This window comes from Echinops telfairi, unplaced genomic scaffold (assembly GCF_000313985.2).
Source record: "Echinops telfairi isolate 266 unplaced genomic scaffold, ASM31398v2 ScPeMD7_4;HRSCAF=17, whole genome shotgun sequence".
Lineage (NCBI taxonomy): Eukaryota > Metazoa > Chordata > Mammalia > Afrosoricida > Tenrecidae > Echinops > Echinops telfairi.
In genome coordinates, this window is record NW_022103900.1 from 5,123,650 (window position 1) to 5,143,697 (window position 20,048).

The 20,048-nt window shown below is 42.7% G+C and overlaps 1 protein-coding gene across 1 annotated transcript in view; it reads left to right on the plus strand.

Moving 5' to 3' along the window:
* Positions 1–20,048, plus strand: part of LRP2 (LDL receptor related protein 2) — a 206,496-nt gene that overhangs the window by 73,575 nt on the left and 112,873 nt on the right. The window contains exons 14-25 of the mRNA XM_013004950.2: positions 1,848–1,988; positions 2,533–2,736; positions 6,693–6,885; positions 8,781–8,906; positions 9,864–9,994; positions 12,527–12,664; positions 13,031–13,312; positions 14,919–15,158; positions 16,217–16,336; positions 16,443–16,559; positions 17,960–18,337; positions 19,457–19,705. Coding sequence (XP_012860404.1) covers positions 1,848–1,988; positions 2,533–2,736; positions 6,693–6,885; positions 8,781–8,906; positions 9,864–9,994; positions 12,527–12,664; positions 13,031–13,312; positions 14,919–15,158; positions 16,217–16,336; positions 16,443–16,559; positions 17,960–18,337; positions 19,457–19,705 — 2,319 coding nt within the window. The remainder of the gene's footprint in view (positions 1–1,847; positions 1,989–2,532; positions 2,737–6,692; positions 6,886–8,780; positions 8,907–9,863; positions 9,995–12,526; positions 12,665–13,030; positions 13,313–14,918; positions 15,159–16,216; positions 16,337–16,442; positions 16,560–17,959; positions 18,338–19,456; positions 19,706–20,048) is intronic.

A 20,048-nucleotide genomic window follows, 5' to 3' on the forward strand; every position in this document is an offset into this window, starting at 1 on the left:
TTTTGTAACAGGCAGACAATAGTTAAAGGAGGCTCCCTGGTTCCACATCCGTATGGAATAAGCTTGTTTGAAGAACAATTGTTTTTTACTGATTGGACAAAGATGGCTGTAATGAAGGCAAATAAGTTCAAAGAGACAAATCCACAAGTGTACTACCGGTCTTCCATGAGACCTTATGGAGTGACTGTTTACCATGCCCTCAGGCAGCCCAAAGGTAAGCCCTTTCCCAGATCCTTAGAAACGATGCTTGGTGCTCAGCTTGGTTTAGAAAGGTTTTCTCAAAAAAAAAAAAAAAAGAAAGGTTTTCTTGAAGCTCATTTCAAAATGATAAGATATCCAATGAGATGTGAGTGCTAGTCTGAAATATATGAAGGGTTACCTAGATGGGCATTCTGTAGATATTGGTGTAATTCATATCTAGATTGATGGACCACATACTTATTGGTACCAGCAAGTGCCCAGGGGTTATAGAAGCAAAGAAAACAACTCAAAACATGTTCCTTCATTCTAGTAGAAGTCTGTTTCAAGTCTCTAATATGTTAGGTGAGGAAGCTGAAGCCCAAAGGGTCAAAATGACATGCTCAGTGCTCAGTTTTGGTGGTGTCAGAGAGATGGTGTTCCATCCCCTTTTGTGCATGTAGTACACATGTGCCTTTTCTCTGGTTGAAATTAGGTCTGTCATAGACCAGCTGTATTTAATGTCTCTGGCCGATGATTTAGCAAAGAAAAGAGCACCGGTTAATCTCCTCTTACCTTCATGGTCTGCATGGAACACTGGCACGTGTACTTGGAACACACGTAACTTCTTTCTAAGTTGCTTATGAATAAAAAAAAAAAGCCATTGTAGGCTAGGTTGGTATAAAGTTTGCCATTGGTGATTGGTGATTTAGCTTTAAAATTCTCGTGTTAAGAGATGGGTCTGTTTAGGATGGAAATTGATGATAAGTCAGTTAGATTAATTTACAAAGGAAACAACTCAAGCCACCAGAATTTAGGTGACTGTCTCTCAAAGTAGTCATCCTGGGCAAATACATGCACTCTGTCCAATCAAAGCTGTGACCGCTGTGTAATAATGGTACAGTGGGCCTCCAGGGTTGCTCCTTTGAAGGGGGCTATTAGAAAGATAGGGTTCTTGGTGGCACAATGGGTTGAGCCTCAGGCTGCTAACTGAGTGGTTCACACACAAGAGACAGACGATGTCTTCTGCTTCCATTGGCAACCTTAGGGGAGCAGAGCTACCTTGTTCTCTGGGGCTAGGATGGATCAGAATCGAATCCACGACGGTGAGCATGGTTTGGGAAGCATCAAGTGGTTTGTAGTGCAGACCTCTGTAGAGTTTTCGAATCAGACCTGGATTTGAATTCCTCTTTAGCTAGAAACCCGTCGGCAAGTTGTCTCAACCCTTTGGAGCCTTAGTCTCTTCCTAGGTGACATCAAGATGGTCATACTTGTTGGGTGAAACTTGGCAAAGTAAGCAGTCAGGGAGAACAGAGATTTAGTATATCCTACACGTGGTGAAAACTGCATGTAGAGTTTCTTTGGTAGTTATTTCTAATCATTGGGGTTAGAAGACGGAGCCTGACATAATTATTGGGTGGGGTGTACAGAAAAACCTTGAAAGCCATTTAGTTGTGGGAGTCCTGTTTTTTTGCCCCTACTAATGGGAGAGCAATGAAATTGGGAGGGCCAGTGCACCAGATGTGGATGTCTGTAAAAATGGATGATGATAATCCCACTGGATTCAAACCCATTAATACTCTATTTAACCTATAGGGCTCAAATGGACTTTACATTTCTTGGTTAATTGTTCAGATTGAGATTTTACTCCATGCATTGTTTTATTCCAGTTGCAAATCCTTGTGCAAACAACAATGGAGGTTGTGAACAGGTCTGTGTCATCAGCCACGTATCTGATAATGATGGCTTGGGTTACCGATGCAAGTGTGCCATTGGCTTCGATCTTGCTGCTGACGGCCACAGCTGTGTTGGTAAGAAGTCTTTCTTGCTGGCAGGCAGCACGCAGGTACATGTATGCATGCTTATGGACCGGGCCAGTTCCCTGTCTTTACCATGGATCAGCTCTCTGTAACGCCTCCTTCCTGTGCATGCAGAGCTGTGTTTGAAGATGTAAATTTTTGCCCTTCTTAGGCTTTAAATACCATCCTTTCCTCTTTTCTTCATCCATCATTTCTTGCCCCTCCTTTTAAAAGTAACCTACCTTGCCGATCCCTCCAAACGACAGCGGAATTTTTGGTGTTGGCCTTTAACCAAATAAACAAGAAAGATGTCAATTGAAACTTGGGGATTTTGATGTAGTTCTTAGGGATTTCGGTTTAGAAATGAGGCATTTGGACATCGTCTTCCATATAGATTCCTTCCCCTTCTCCCTCCATTATTTCCAAGGTTTTAAAAAAGAATGTTCATGCACTCATATCTGAAGTTGTGCCTTATGGCTTATGGGCAGTTTCTCAAGAATTGGGGCAGCCAAGGACCATGCCTGTGACTGATTGCCACGTGTCCCTTTTCCTACAGCGGTCAGAAAGTTCCTGCTCTTTTCCTCACAAGTGTCCATTCGAGGGATTCCTGACAGTCTCCTCTCCCATCAGGATGTCATGGTTCCAGTGACAGCAAGCCATTCTTTCTTTGTGGGGGTTGATTTTTGGGCCCAGGAGAAAACGATCTTTTTTTCTAATACGGCAGATGACATAATATGTAAACAAAATACTGATGGCACAGGTAAGGGTTTGGTTTGAGGTGGGGGAGGGGTGGTCAGTCATGGTATCAATAATGCTATTAATAATTTTGCTTAGTATATGGCTTTGCATCCACTTAACCAAGATCTTTTGTTAATCTTGCAAAAAAAAAAAAAGGTTTTCCCACTAGTTAAGCTAAAGCAAACACCTGTCACCTATTTTAGGCACATGAAGGTGTATTTTAACAGTGATAAAATTAACATTAAAGTAGTTTTTAAAAACAGTTTTATTGGCATGTCATTCCCAAATCATGTGATTCATTCATATTAAGCTTATATCGTTCATATCAGCTCATCCATGTTAAAGTTGTGCAGTCACCACCAGTCAGCTTCAGAATATTTTCTTCTTTCCTGTCCTCATGGTTCGCTCCCCATTTCACCCCCAACCCCCCCGCCACTCCCCAAGAAATCATTAATCCAGCTAATGCCCCAGTATATTAAAGTAGTTTTAATGTGAGTTTTTAAGCTGTGACTAGCTTATTAGGCTAGAGGCCAATCCCCATATTCCTACATCCCACTTGATCCAATTCGATAATGATACTGGAATGTCTTTGCCGATACCTGGGTTGGAATGATCATTTTATTAAAAAGTCATGATTTATATGGACTATTGCTTTACTATAAATTAGTGATTGGCTGGAATTTCATTAAAATCTATAATCACCACAGAGATTAATCATGACCAGTGATTCTTTACTGGATGATGACATGTGTCTTGGTTATGTAGTGCTGCTCAAATACCCCAAGTGGGTGTCTTACGGTTTGGGAGGCTAGACATTTGACTTCAGGGAGACAGTTGTATTGGAAGGCTCTCTGCCTCTGTCTGCTCCATGGAAGGTCCCAAGCTCCCTGTCTCCTATGGCACATCTGTGACCCATGGAATGGAATGGAAAGGAGCTAAAGGAGCGATTCCGGAACTCATGAGGTCTTTGCTCTCCCTGCCATGGAGCCCATTCTAACTCACAGCGCCTCCGTAAGACAGGGTAGAACTGTTCTGTGGGCTTCCTGACTGTAACCCTCCCTCTCACGTCTTTAAAATCGTTTTACTGGGGACTGTAACTCTTTATGCCTTGTCTTTTTCGACCTCAGAACAGCTAGTGGTTTGACCTGGTGGTTAGTAACACAGCATAGAACCACTCTACCACTCGGGCTCCACCGCATAGGGGAACTGAGAAAAATTTAAGTGCATTCCCATAAAAGCTCCTAGAATCACGCCTGGGTGTTAGTAGGAGCTTCGGTAACTGTTGGTGGTCTTTATAGCTATTATTAGTGAACAGTGCTTCCTGTTCTACTGGGGCAATCGTTTGCCAGCGGTTTCTTTTTTTTTCTGTCGACGTGTTTTTATTTTATTTTATTCTTCCCATGTCTTTAAATACTTTGCCTGTACCACCACTTCTCAATGGATCTAGTTACTTGCTTGTTAGAGATGAAGATTTAGTTCTCTTCACTCCTCTCCCCCAACTTCCCTCTCCCATGCCCCTTAAAGAGCTGGGTTGTACTGAGCGCATGAAGGAAAGCAGTGTTGATGTTGAATACGATTTAAATGTTATTTTCTGCTCAGCCCAGTGTCATTTTGTGATAACATTCTTGAACACATTTTCCGGGGTTAAAAAGTTGCAAGAGACCTCTCTCCCTTATCTAGACCTGGGCCCTGGTTCTTGGAGCTAGGGTTTCTGGGCAGCCATTCCCTCGTTTTCCAGCTCGAGTTCCTCGATTTGCTGACACACATTATCTAGTAGCTTGCTCAGAAGGGGAGGAAGGTGGCTTATATTTTTGAGCCTTTGACTTGTTGAGAAAGCTGTACTTTTGTCTTTGATTTTGACTGGCTGGTTGGCTGGGTGTAGAGAAATGTTAATTTCCGAAATGCCTTCAGATATTGTTTCATCTTAACCTTTACAGTAAAGCCTTATACTGTTTAATAAATCTACTTCTCAATTGTCGAATGACATTAATTTGATTAAAAAAATCAATTTTGTTCTTTTTGCCTTTTGCATTTCTTTCCCCTTTGAGCTTGTTTTTATCTTTTTGTTTCACGAAGGAAGCTTCCTTCAAATATCTGAGATCTTTGTTTCATATTAGACAACTACTATTGAGTTGATTCCAGTTAACGGAAACCCTACGGAGGGTTTCTGTAGGTGCACATCTTCACGGTAGCGCCCGCCTTATCTTTTTCTCATGGATCGGCTGGTGGGTTTGAACTGTTGACTCTGTGGTTGGTAGTCTAGTGCTGATTCGATTGGAACTCCTGGTTATTACGGGTGGGGCTTAAGGGGGAGGTTATTCAAAGCTGACCGCATAGTTTGACTGTGAATGGCCCTCATCACCAGGCATATTTCAGCTGGTGAACTAACCTTTAAGTTGGGGAATTTCCAAATGCCAGTCTTTTTTTTCTGCCATCAGAATTTTTGTTGCTGTTGCTTTGTAGATCTTCCCGTTCTTTTTGGTTGGGGAGAACGGTGGGGTTACTGGCTATCTGTGGCTCTTCTGTCCAGCATTCAGTCTCCCTACTTTCAGTTCTGTGTCCATGCTAGTCCTCTGTTATGCACCCCAGCCCACAGCCGCTCTGCTGTTCTTTCTCCAGAGAGTACATTCTCTGATCTGCTAGGGAAGGTGGGCAGGAAGTAGTATAGCACAGGACCTCGGAACGTCTGGAGATACAGCCGCCCCTTTTATTGATATAACTGACACTCCTTCGTTCCTTGCTCCTGCCTTTCTCAGAACATGCTGCTTCTGAGTATGGCTAGAAATGCGTAGGGCTTCTGGCTGTGTGGGCTTGTGTCTCCTCTGCAGGCACCCAGTCTGTCGCTTCCTCTTTCCACTCCTCCTATGCACACCTATTTACCCCCACCTCACTTACTTGCAGGCCTTCAGGCCTTTTCTCTCCAAAGCATTATGCAATCACATCAACAGCCATTCTCATGGATTTTGGGGGTAAAGAGGAGACCCTTCTCTTCTGTGTAATGCATCTCTTTTGAGCTTGGACCATCCGATGATGAAGTTGAGCTTAGCTTTGGGGTCTTGCACATCAGAAGGTGCCATCCTGTCTCTAAGCCACAGGTCCTTTGGTCGGCTTGGTAAGACTGGAATTCTCATCATGCCTTTTAGCAACTTTACCTACTGAGCAAGACACCTTTAAAAAATATTCTTACAGCCCCAAAGTATGACAATGCTCTGAGAGAGAAGATTAAGTCTCACGGAGCATGTGGGCTGAAGATGAGTTAGGAATCAAAAGGTCAAGATTGACTGATCAAAGCCCTCAGGGAGCCTGCCCCATCAATTATCCCTTTTCTTCTCCAACTTATCTTTGCCTACTGACTTTCCCTCATCATAGTTCTATCTGCAGAAGCCGCTCCCTTCCTAAAATAATGCAAGCCACTCCCACACCGTTTCCTTTTTATTTGTAGTCCTCTCTTCTTACCGTTTTATGAACAGACATCTTGAAAGAGAGGCCTTTTATCTCCCACACCCCGTTCTGACTTCCTTCCTGGTACAGTGGCTATTTTCCCCTCAAACTTGGCAACCCTGTGGTGGTGAGAGGGTTGGGCAGTAATCTCTCAGGGTTACCCCCTCGTTGTACCTGGTGGTGCTAGCTCATCTCGGTTGTCTGTGGGTGGTATTTGCAAGTAGGTGAACTCAGGTATTTCTTAGTCACATCTTCTGCAATGAGAACTACCCCCCCCACCCCCCGAAAGGGAGTAAATCTAGGCCACACCACTCTGGTTCTGTTTATCAGTATTATTATCTATTCTTAGAGACCCAAACTTTTAAAGGGAGAGATTTTAGGTTTATACCGTGCTTTATGCTGTTACTTGATAAGTATTCCCCACCCCCTTCCGGAATTCCACACGTATTCCCGAAATATGCTGTAACACAAATTAAATATGTAACTGTAAAGTGCATATCTCGTAACTTTATGCTCTGCTGACATTTTACTTTACAGGAAGAGAAATTCTCGTAGCTAACAGGGTGGAAAGCGTTGAAGCTTTGGCTTTTGACTGGATTTCAAAGAATCTCTACTGGACAGATGCTTCTTACAAGTCTATCAGTGTCATGAGGGTAGTTGATAAATCAAGACGAGAGATCATCCAGAAATTAAATAACCCACGATCGATTGTAGTTCATCCCATCATAGGGTAAGTGCGATGATGTTTACCCTGTTGGAAAACACTGCTGTCTTTTTCAGTCTTTGAAAAGTGATGCCATAGGGGATTTGGCAAGCTCAACACATGTAAGATTGAACTGTCTAAATTAACATCCCTTTAATTTTATCCCTTTAGCATAAATGAACCACTTTATCTGCTTCAAAAGCCAAAAAACACCCACACTTCTATGTTTCAGCCTTCTCACTCTTCACTGCAATGTGTGTGTGTGTGTCCACAGTTGCTGAGGACTGAGCAGTGTGGTTCAGCTTCCGTAGGAAAGGGATTCATATGTAGCAGAATTATCAGGAAAGGCTCAAATTCTTTCCCTGCCTTGATGTGTTGATATGAAGCTTCACCCCAAGTTTCATGTTTTGCTCTTCTATAATTGGTAGTGTCAGCAAGACAAGAGTAGTTTACAATATCATTTTTGATGTTTTCCTTTAATATTTAAATTTGATTAGGACTAAAGGGGCCTGTGTAGAACATCTGAATTGTGCAGCACTGACTTAGCACTCTACATATATTTTCTCATTTAATCCCAAACCTAGTTTATGACCTTTTTGAATCATATGTATTTAGAAAATTTGAGACTCAGAGAGATAAAGTATATTGGCTCAGGGGCCGGGGCTATTTAGTATCCAACTGTAGATCTGTGTGACTAAAATGCCTAGGAGCTCTGGGGATGCTGCCAGGTAAGTATTAGACTCCTAACTGCAAGGTTGGAAGTTCAGACCAACCAGCCTCGCTCAGGGAGATGGCTGAGGCTGTCTGCTCCCATGAAGATTTACAGCTTCAGAAATCCTGTAAAGGGTCTAGAGAGTTGGGGTTGATTCCATGGTGGTGGGTCTGGTTTTGTGGTTTGGCTGCAAAGCTCATGTTTCTTATAACTTCCTGTATTGCCTCTGGAGCCTTTTCATTTACTCTTTGTAAAGTTATATGCAAAAACAACCAACCAACCCCCCAAATCAGTTATTTTTGTCGTTGAGATGATTCTGTCTCTTGGTGACCCCGTGTATGCCAGGGAAGAAATATGAGGGAGTGTCTCAAAGTTCTTGGAGAAACAGAATGAAAAGATCCTAGACTTTTTCTATGAATGTTTTGATGCCTCCTCACAGTCTTCCTCAGGGATGACACATTCTCTTGAAAATGTATTAATTCTTTATGGCGATAGCAAGACAGATTTAGTGGATTCTGGATGCATAAAGAAAGAGATCAGTATGTGGATTAGGTGCCAATAAAAATGTAAAAACAAAATAACAAACCCTAAAAAAGAAAGAAAGAGATCAAAATCAGCTTGGCTACTCATGACCTATGATTATATTTCAACAGCATGGACAGAAATATAGACAGAATTATGGTTTTAAAAGATAATCTCATTGATGTTAACGACTTTAGGTCCGATAGTCTCGGACAATGTCGCTCTTCTTGGAGTGGGCAACTTTCCAAAAAAACAAAAACAAAGTCCCATGGGCTTGAACCCACCAGAGTCCCTTAAACCATGGTTTTTAGAAGTGGACACTGGGCTTCAAATCTATTTTATTCACCAACTTTTCCTTTCAAAGAAAGCTAACAATATTATGATCAATCTAATGAGTCAGGAAAACCTGTTTGTATCTGTTTTAAAACTTAGCAGTTCAATTCTTGGTCCCTACACTAAATTTGGAGTTAAAAACATTTTTAGGGACCCGCATGCCATTTATACTTGTGATTTTAACCATATCTTGAAAATGGAACTTGTAATTAAGAATTAGATTCATTGTCCACTAAGTGGGTTAAGCACAATCCCATACAGAAAGATTCGAATTAGTTGCAACAAGTAGATGGAGAATCTGTGTTTGTTTGTGTTAATGATCTTGAAGTCATGTACCTGTCACCTCATTTTCTAGGTATATATTCTGGACTGATTGGTTCCGTCCTGCCAAAATCATGAGAGCGTGGAGTGATGGATCTAACGCTTTGCCTATTGTAAATACTACTCTTGGATGGCCCAATGGGTTGGCCATCGACTGGGGGTAAGTAGGAATTATCCACCTTGTTGATTTCCCTCTTACTGTGGAATACATAGGAGGCACACTGGGGTAATATGACAGAATAAGAAAACTGGCACTGCCCGCCCCTCAGATTTTTAAAGAGTGTATCAGAGAAAGACATAGAATGATATAAGGATACCGCAGTTGGCTAGCCACTGCTGGGAATGAGTCTGATGCATTCATGAATATTCTCTGCATGTTGTCAGGGGAACCAGAATTATAGAAGGTGTGAAGGAAGGTCATTATGGGGTGAGGTGAGTTCCTCCGTATCGGCAGTGGGATAGGGATTTTATAAATGCCTAGTCATGTAATTTCAGACAGGAGCATATTGAGACGAAGGGACATTTGGATTTAATCAGCAAAAATATATTTCCTTCTATGCACTTTGGGTGGGAGGATTTTTAAAGTACAAGATGTAGTTTACTGACGTTACATGGTAATTTATCGGATGGAGACAGAAAGGTGAGAAATGTATTGTTTGTCAGGTGCTGGGGTGTCAATTTTAACCAGTGGGGACCCCAGGTGATAACATAAACCGTCAGTTAGGGTTTTCTAGCTGTATTCTTTACAGGAGCAGATTCCAGCTCTTACTCCTGCAGAGCCTTGGCTGGACTCGAACCACTAGCCTTTCAATTGCTAATGGGACACTTAACCATTATTCCATCCGGGATCCTTAAATATTACTAACAGTATTTTTCTTAATGATTTCACCAGAGAAACAATTTTAAGCTTTCTAAGAACATCAATGGAAACCACTACATGGAAAGTAACTTTCTTTCCAGGGAGCTTTACAGTTATTAATTTTTAAAGGAATGTAATTCAGGTTTTGAGTTTTGAAAATGTTGTTTAATAAACGTGTCAACATACTGATTTTGAATGCCCTCAAGGGTTCCTCTGCTATTTCCGGACAACATCTAATGAAGTGCTTTGTGATTTCAGTGCTTTACGACTGTACTGGGTAGATGCCTTTTTTGACAAAATTGAGCACAGCACATTTGATGGTTCAGATAGAAGATCGCTGGGTCACATCGACCAGATGACGCATCCATTTGGACTCACCGTCTTTGGAGGTAGGTTTCAAAGCCGTAAAACTGTACGTTGTAGCAGTACTGTCATCTGCTCACGTTCCAGAAAAGCTGGGCATATTGAATAGAGAAATTAAAATGGTGCCATTTTATAGACAAAACATTTGTTCTGTTGGTTTGCTTACTGGATATTTCCCTTTGGACATGCTTTGTTTGGGGCCCATTTAGATAATAACACCAACCACTTATGTGAGTGTAGTACTTTGTAGATAGACAGTTCAGCACCCCAAACCCCTAAACCTAACTCACTGTCTTCAAGCCAATTCCGACTTAGAGCAAAACTGCCCCCATGGGCTTCTGACATCCCAAGTACCCTATAAATAAATAGCATGACATGAGGAAACAGGGACCCTATTAACCCCCGCTTCCACCTTTTTCAAGGATAAAATAGTAAGATCTGTTCGTAGTTGCTTATAGCATTTTATTGTTCTTACCAACCTTTTCAAAGAATTTATTCCTGCTAGTAGAGATTGTTGGGAAGCACAGCTACCTGGGAAACTATAGCAATAACTGCCCTCCTGAGTGCAGGCATTGTGTTAAGTGAGCTGCTGAGAAAAGACTGGTTTGTCACCATGCTGCATATAGTTTGGTTAGTCCTGAAAAAGGCTTTCCAGAATGGAGTTGTAGCTTGTGCACTGCACAAAAGGGCCAGGCTGAGGGGATGGGGAGGGAATGAAAAGTGCCTCAATTTGACTCGACAAGCCCCAACTAATTTAGTTAAGAGGGGTCCTGTTTTGTGATCCTTCAAATACCTTGAATGCTAGTTTTATCTCTGGTTGACATCTTTTATTCTGGATCAATTGCATAGTGCTTCAAAACACTGCAGACTATAAATCACATCATGTACCTCATAGATCTATGCCGTGGAACACATATTACAGTGTGATGTGCACCGCATGCAAAAACATAAAAAATGCTTTTATGATGAGATGAGTCAGTTATAAACCCCCGTTTCTTTCCCACACATTTGGGCTAGCTATTTTCACACTCCATTTATTGTGAGCCTGGGAACATTTTACATGTCCACTTCTCTTAGTCCAGTGCTGAATGTCTGGGTGTTGAATTGAATGCAATTTCAGTACCTTTTGGTCTCATTGGGGTGCAAGAATTTGAGCGTGCAGTCCCAAAATAAAAATGACTTTCTCTGCCTTTCAATGTGTTATTGCTTAACACCATGAGAGATCTGCATGTTTTGGGGGGAAAGGTTTATTGAACTTATCTACTTAAGTATGTTAATTTCTTGAGCAAGGTAAGTAGTTAGTGTAGGTCAGATTGAGGGAATATAATAATTGCTCAGTTATTAGCACTGATATGGAGAACTGGTCTAATGGTTACATTTGTGATATTTTAGGAATTTAAAAAATAGTTATAAAAATAGCTGCCTGGATTTTTACAGTTAATTAAGCTGTTGTTGAAGAGAAAAACCCACTTTGATTCAACCCTTGTTTTTGAAAACCGTTGAAAAGTACACAGCAAGTAAAAAGTATCGCTACTAGGTTCTAGTTCATACGTGCATGAGTTCACTCTAAACAAAACATGTTTAGAAGAATCTCTGTAATCAGTGAATGGCTGCAGATTTTCTGAGTAATACACTTGTTTTAGTCTCAGAAGGGTTTCCTTCAAAAGCACAAACCAAAAAAGGTCCAATCAGAAGAGTGGCTTCCAAAGGGATCCGATGGACCAGCTAAGTTCAAGGCAGAGAGGTTAGTCCCAAAGGGCATGGCGACTGCTCTTTGCTGTTTTGGTGTGGGGTAAACTGAAGAACCCAGAATTCTTTGGGAGGAAGACTTTTAGAGATGGAAACACTGCCTTCAGAAGTGCTCAGACCTCGATGGGGAGGGAGTGTTGAGAAACAAAAAAAACTTTTGATGATTTTAATAAACATTTCTATGATTTTGTTTAGATTGATCCTCATACCCACTTCCCTGGATCATTAACTAGTGTAAAGTGCACACAATTCAACGATTAATATGTCGACTCCTGATATTGCTTCTGTTTTCTGCTCCCTGTGCAGACTTAGGCTGATATTTTTACCAATCCCACAAGGTATAAGTTGGACAAGTTTTGTACTTTTCATTCTTATTGAACAGTTTCTTATTAAAGTTGAGTGCAAACTTTAAGTCTTCTTATTTAAGACTTGGGATTTAGGATATTTGACCTGGTAGGAAACTTGGGGATGATTTACTCTGTTTTACAATGAGAAAAATTAGTCCCCCAAAGTTATGCATTTGACTGAGAGCCCCCGATAGGTTCATGTGTTAGTTTTATGTCTTATGATTCCTTATGGAAGGATCCTGAATTTTTTTCCCCAATCTGTGGAAGTCTAAACCTATCATCACTTTTCTCCATTCATTCTTGCCTAAACCTGAACCCTGGCAGGTAAGTTTCCAGAGTCATTTCTAGCCATTGTTTTTTTTAATCGAAGAAGATCCTCACATTTGCAAGCCCATTTTCCCTGAGGGAGTTAAAACGGGAGCAATGACCAAAAAGACTAATTGCTTCTTTTCCTTATTCTAGAGCATGTAATTTTTACTGACTGGAGACTGGGTGCTATTGTTCGAGTTAGGAAAATTGATGGTGGGGGGCAGACTGTTATCCGAAAAGGCATTAGTAACATAATGCACGTGAAATCGTATGATGCTGACCGCCAGACAGGTAAGTAAGCCTGCCGCACACCTCATGAGAATGTGTTTATTTGATATGGTAGTTCCTTTCCCTTTAAATACTTATGATTTTATATGACTCCTGAAAGTTTTATTTTCCTATCACCCAGAGGGGGTTAAAATAGGCCTCCCCGCCCAACTCTGCTAGCCCTGCATGCATTGCTGGTGGATGTCGAGACAGACGTTCTGAATGATTTCTGTTACCAAATTTGCATGTTGATCCCTAAAAGGAAGCTACTTTTTAGGAACCGATTTGAAAAAAATGTTCTTTGTTCTTTGTTCTTCTTTGCCAACTAAACCTGTGACCCACGAAGTTCAAGTGTGCATTACCGGCTACTCTCGTGTATTGCATTTTCAGGTTCTAATTACTGCAGTCGGACGACCAATCCCAATGGCGACTGCAGCCACTTCTGCTTCCCGGTGCCAAATTTCCAACGGGTGTGCGGATGTCCCTATGGAATGACCTTGGGTTCCGATCACATGACGTGTGTGGAAGCCCCGTCCCTGGAGCCACCCATGCAGCAGTGTGGCGAGTTTTCCTTCCCCTGTAAGAACGGCAGGTGTGTGGTCAGTCACTACCGCTGTGATGGAGTTGATGACTGCCACGACAACAGTGATGAGGAGCAGTGTGGCGCACTGAGTAAGTAGCTCCGCCCGGGAGACCGGTCCCGGTGAACAGCACGGGGAGCGCTGTGCCTTTACGCAAATAAACAAAGGCGTAGAAATGTATCGGGCGATCTGTTTGAATCCATATTTTTGACGGATGCTTTTGGGAAGTTAAACATCACATATTGTTCATAAGGAACGTTACGAATAGTTGCTGCCACTGCCTGGGGCCTGATGCAAGCAGATGCTATCGAGAGGGAAAGACCCAAACGACACTCCTTGCCATCCGTCCATTGTGGCGGCCCCGTGGGACAGGGTAGAACTACCCTGGGGCTTCCAGGCAGGGGCACTCTGGAAGAGGAGAAAGCCCATCTTTCTCCAGTGGAGCGGCGGGTGGTTTCGCACTGCTGACCTTGTGGCGAGCAGAGTATTCCATTGACATTTTAAAATGGAATAAAACATATTAGAATCTCTGTCAAGGTGAGATTAGTAATAATAATCAGTCTGCGTGGAGGGAATGTCCTTATTTGATATGGTGGCTCCTTTCCTCTTTAAATACTTATGAAAAATGTATAGGGCTCCTGAGAGTTTTATATGCCTACCGCCCAGAGGGTGTTAAAATATAAGACTCCTGGCCCAGCTCTGCTCGCCACCTACCTGTGTTGTATGGTGGATGTCAAGACAGACCCTCTTTGAACACTTTCTGTTGCCTTTTTGCATGTTGAGCCCCAAAAGGAAGCTACTCTCTAGAAGCTACCATCTGAGAAATGTTCTTTATTCTCTCTCTCTCTTCTTTTTTTTTTTTTTGCCAACCAAACATGTGACCAACCAACAGAGAAAAAAACACCCACTTGGTACATTTTGTTAAAATTTTTCTCCTTTTGGGCACCATCTTCCTGTTTCTGGGAGTCTGTTTTGAAATCTACTTGCATTGTTCCAAGTGCACATTTTCAGGTGTCTGTGGAGTGCCTTTGAAATCTCGATTTGAGGAAGCATGGCTTAGCTGTCCTGGATGGGGCTTAGACTCACCTCGTGCTTATATCCCAGGCAGATTCCTAAATTCCTCACAGCCTCAGCTTCCTCATCTGTAAGACGCAGATCATGATAATGCTTGTGAGATTAAGAGTCATAAGTAAACACATCGAAGTGCCTGGTCCGTGGTATGAGCTAAACACATGTCAGCCACTAATGTTGGTGGTGATGATCTTGTTCACATCCACTCGGAGGGGCCTTGGAAGATGGGTCTGGTGGTCTGATTCTGAAAGGTCACCTCCTGGGGTGCCTTGACTCAACCGGCAACAATTATCCAATGTGAGGAAGCCGACACTGCTCCCTTCTCCCCCCGCTAAAGCTATACAAACCCATGTCTCAACGGCCCTTTTTTTTAAAAAAATCATTTTACCGGGGGCTCGTACAACTCTTATCAAAATCCATCCATCCATTCATCCATTGTGTCAAGCACATTTGTACCTTTGTTGCCATCATCATTCTCAAACATTTGCTTTCTACTTGAGCCCTTGGTATCAGCTCCTCATCCCCCCTCCTTCCCTGCTCCCCTTCCCTCATGTACCCTTGATCATTTATAGATTATTATTATTTTGTCATATCTTACACTGTCGGCCCATTTGATTTTGCTGCAGATAGTACCTGTGCATCTTCAGCATTCCAGTGTGCTTCTGGCCAGTGTATCCCTTCTCTCTGGCACTGCGACAAACACAACGACTGTGAGGATGGCAGTGATGAGCAGAACTGCCCTACCCAGAGGCCTGTTTCCTGCTCCGTGAACGAGTTCACCTGTGAAAATAATCTGTGTATCCCAAGAAGCTGGGTCTGTGACACAGACAACGACTGTGGGGATGGATCTGATGAGAAGAGCTGCGGTAAGCTCTCAGCTGCTTTCTCTTGGCGGGCCAGTCTAGTAAGAAGACCTGGGAGATTCTCCAGGAGGTCACGCACAATTTGCACGGCATCTCCTCCACTTCGGTTCCATCTGTTGCTTTTCTAGCCAGTACCAAGAGGCTATGAAAGGAAGGCGTGTGCTCGCCTACAAAAGTAGAGTCCTTTCGACCCTACAATTCAGCGACTCTCTAATGGCAATAAGCATCTAGATTGAAACTGAGGGGGTCAAAAAAGTCCCTTGACTAAGTCTTGGTACGTGAGATGAATATCCACACATCTAGACTTTTAGTTGTTGTCTCTTTTTTTCTTTTCATTGATATAAGTGAAAAAGGCAATTGAGCGAGAGACACCGAGAATGTAAATGGCCACTCATCCTACCCACCTGCTTTGGGTCTTGCCGGTTTTGATTTCCGTTTTCTTGGAGCGTATGCTCTTGTCTGCAATCCTAGTTCGAGGTGGGGCAGGGTCCCTTGGCTCAACTCCAGTCTTGAATAGTCAAGTCACCTGCCTTCATAAGGCGATGAAAAAGGAAGCTCCAGATGCCTGCCAGCCTCCACCTTCTCTCTCTTTCGTGGAGCTTCATGATGTAGATGGAGCCGTTAGTACAACTGACTTCAAGCCTATGTCTTCTCAGCAAAGTAGGAACCGGCTGTGTAATCATTTTACCTGCAAAGACTTCACATCAAATGGGGTCCTTGTGATCTGTCTACATGCAGCTGCTATTGGGCAGTGGGTCATACTGACCATGCTGCTTCTTTGGGCTCCATTGCTGTCCATCAGTCAAGCATCCTGCACTTAATAGTCGTTATGAGGTGCATCATGCTCACATTCTGTGTGCTCTTTTTCTGAGTGTGATCAGGTGTGGGTTCTGCCCTGTAATCTTTCTGTTCCTTTGAATTGTGTAGCCGACTGGAAGGAATCCTGAATGCTCTTGTCACTAAGCCAACTGTTGTCGCTACTTAACATTTTAAAAGTTTATCTCTGGTAACCGATGACCAAGAAATAAAACTGAATTGGTTTTATCTTTGGGTGACATTAGAATCTGCAGAGACTTGCCACGTCACTCAATTTAAATGCCCTGACCATCGTTGTATTGACTTACCTTATGTCTGTGATGGGGACAAAGACTGTGTTGACGGATCCGACGAGGTTGGCTGTGGTAAGTGGATCGCTTTGTTTATGTATGTCATGCTTGCATAATTTTCAGTGCCGAGCGGTTTGCCCCTCTGAGCCGATTCCTAATGCCTTGTCTCTTTCACCCTTAGCGTTTAACTGCACTGCTTCTCAGTTCAAGTGTGCCAGTGGGGACCAGTGTATCAGCAGCATGGACCATTGTGATGGTGTTTATGACTGCCATGACCACTCAGATGAGATAGGCTGTCGTAAGTACCGTTTACCCAGCATGCTTCAGGAGATGGGATCATTTCATTTTTACCAATGTGGATATTGTGGTACACACACACACACACACACACACACACACACAAATCTCAAAAATCTAAAACTACAAAGTATTCTCTAAAACTACAAAGTTTTACAAAGTAAAACTACAAAATAGGAAAGCAGTCTGGAACATTCAGTAAGGCTGGGTTGGCTTTACCCTAATAATGAGTTGTAGTAACAAATGAAGTCCAAATGAGCTAAGGGAGACTTATTTCTCAGCTTGTTTGGGTCTTGCTATTATTCTCCCCCCCCTCCCCCCTCTCACCGCCAATCCCAAAAGCCAAACTCATTGTCAGCGAGTCCATGTCAGCTCCTAGTGACTCTAGGATAGAGTAGAACTGCCCCGGTAACTTTGCAGGACTCTCCAAGCACTGTCTTTCTCCCTTGTCATGACTGGTGGTTTTGAACTGCTGACCCTGGAGTTAGCAGCTCAACTTGTAACCACTACACCACCAGGGCTACTTACTGTCTTCTAGCAAATCTCAAATGGTTTCTTAAAACCTCAGCAAGCAGGTCAAATCATGGTAATAGCAATGGTGTATTGAGCTGTGTTTGGAATTGATTCTAATAGATCCATCACAGAGGCGGTCATTCCTTTGAGCAATAAAGTTTGGTACCAGAAATGTTGTGTCTCATCAATTCTCCTTCCCAGTCAGGAGTTTTTAAACTGATAGATTAAAGGAAAAATGAAATATAAAGTATACCCTTTATAGACTTGCAGAAGAACCTTCAGAAATTCCTTGTTTTCACTTTTCCTATTAAAGTGCCAATTACCACTGGCTTGCCTTGGGAGGTCACCTGGAGAGAGTCTAGGTTGTTCTTGTGACAGGTGTAGCAATGATTACCTATCTCCTAAGGATTGCTCAGTGAGCTGTAGAAAGTTTTGTTTCCTTAATATGCATCACTTTCATTAGGTGTCGTTTAACTGAGGGAAAATCATAGCATCTGATATCCATGTTAGACATATGCCATTCAAAATAGTCAGAACTTTATAGAAATGCTCTTTATGGTGAATGTTATTGCTGAACCTGCACCTTTCTGAACAATATGAGGCAGGGAAAGGATATTCTTTTGAGTCAGGTGCTTATCGTCTACTTAAATTGTGCAGCGTCTTCTTAGACCCACTAATCTTATTGTCACACCCATTGATCTGACATATACACAAGCTTCTATGTACGTACTATAGTGCGCGAGAAGACTGTTATTTCATATTGTACTATTAATTTTGTTAGAGTAAGTATTCTAGACATACTATTGATCTGACATAATCTTCTCAGAATCCAGCCTGTACCATATGGATAGCCTTCACAGACTCATTTTCCAAATGCTTTCCCCCCAGCCACCAGGCCTCCTGGTATATGCCACCCAGATGAATTTCAGTGCCAAGAAGATGGTGTCTGCCTCCCGCATGGCTGGGAGTGTGATGGGCACCCAGACTGTGCCCGTGGATCTGACGAGCATCAAGGCTGCCTGCCCAAGACCTGCCCTTCCACTCACTTCCTCTGCGACAACGGAAACTGCATCCATAAAGCATGGCTGTGTGATGGGGACAATGACTGCAGGGATCTGAGTGATGAAAGGGACTGCCCTACCGAGGCCTTTCGTTGTCCCAGTTGGCAGTGGCAGTGCCCCGGCCATAGCGTCTGTGTGAATCTGAGCGCAGTGTGTGATTCTATCCCTGACTGCCCCAATGGGGCAGATGAGTCCCCACTTTGCAGTAAGTTTCTTGACCACAGTTTGCTGGCCCTAAATTCATTTTGAGCAGTAACCTGGTGGGCACCACCATTGTCAGAGTTTCTGTGTAGCTTTTTTGGGGGTGGGTGGGTGGACGGGGAGCCAGTTCATTTTTAGTTTAGATCTAGAAAGGCTTAACTAATGAATTTCAAATAAATCATCACTGCATAATACTTATTATTAAATCCTTTGCACTTGATCGTGTGTTTTTACTTCTTATGTTTGGAAAAATGAGACTAAATGATACCATTAGATGGTTAAATTCAAGTTGATCTTGGTGTATAACATGCTTGTATATTTTTCTCACTTTAATATTTTCTAATTCGATCAGAACTCGCCACAAAACAAATGAAGCCTGGGGGTTTGTGTGTGCTGTGATTGCAAATGCTGTGATTGGCATGGAACCCTAACGACTGTCCTTTCTTTCTTCCCTCTTTAATCACTGCCCATTCTCAGATGAACTCCAGCCAGGTATGGTTGTGAAGTAGCGTAGATTCGTGTGATTTCATGTTGTGTGTTTGTGCAGAGAATGTCCTACTCATTTGGACTTACTGCCCTTTCTAGTGCATGTTCTGTATCACGACTTCTATAAACGAGTGACGCACACATGGAAAAAGTCGGCCCTTGGTGGCTTCAGTTATGGCCCCTTTGCCCTGAAAGTAAAGCATGACGTTCTATTAGTGGATCTGTGCCCTCTAATGTTCCAATTAACCACCCTCTCCCATAGATATTCTAGTTCTTTGTCAGTGTCAAAGTCCTCTCTTCCACTGCTCTATAGGTAGAAGAATGGCAGAGGAACCAAGTGAGCAGTCATGTAGATGTCCATGCATGCGTTATCCGTGATGATTTGACTTCATGTTGTTAACCTGTCTTCCCCGATGTTCTCAGTCCACTCGAGGAGAAGAATAGTCAATTTGCGGGCAAATCAGTGCAGATAAATGAATAGCCTGTGGCACTCCTCCAAGGGAATGCTGCTCTTAGCGCTGACCTGGGCATCGCAATGAAGAGGGCATGAGACTGTCTGCCATATATGACCTCAGAGCGAGTCACGGAAGCACCGACTCCTGACTCCCCCCTTTGTGATTCTCTTCCTTTATTCCAGACCAGGACAGCTGCTCAGTGAACAATGCTGGCTGTACCCATGAGTGCATTCAAGGTCCCTTCGGGGCTGAATGCATATGTCCGTCGGGGTTCCTCCTTGCCAATGATTCTAAGACCTGTGAGGAGATCAATGAATGTGATTTCCCAGGCTTCTGTAGCCAGCACTGCCACAACGAGCGAGGTTCCTACCGGTGCTGGTGTGATACAGGCTACGTATTAGAAGGTGATGGGAAGACATGCAAAGCTCAAGGTAAGAACTGGATTTGGAAATCAAGTAACTCTCATCAGCTTACAGCACATCCTAGAATTTAGGATTATTTGTCATATGTAGACAATATTCACTAGGATTCAAATGGGTTTGAATTCTGGGCAGTTCCCATGACCTTCCTAACCTCACTTTCTTTTTCAGATTAAATGAGGTGATATCAAAACAAAACAAAACAAACGTCTGTGTCAAATATAGCATTTTCCAGTTCACCATTCTTGTCTACAATTGCATAATAATACCGATACATCAGTCATATTGTATAACTGCCACCCTTCATTCTTTTTTAAAAATTAAATACTTTTATTGGGGGCTCTTAAATCTCTTA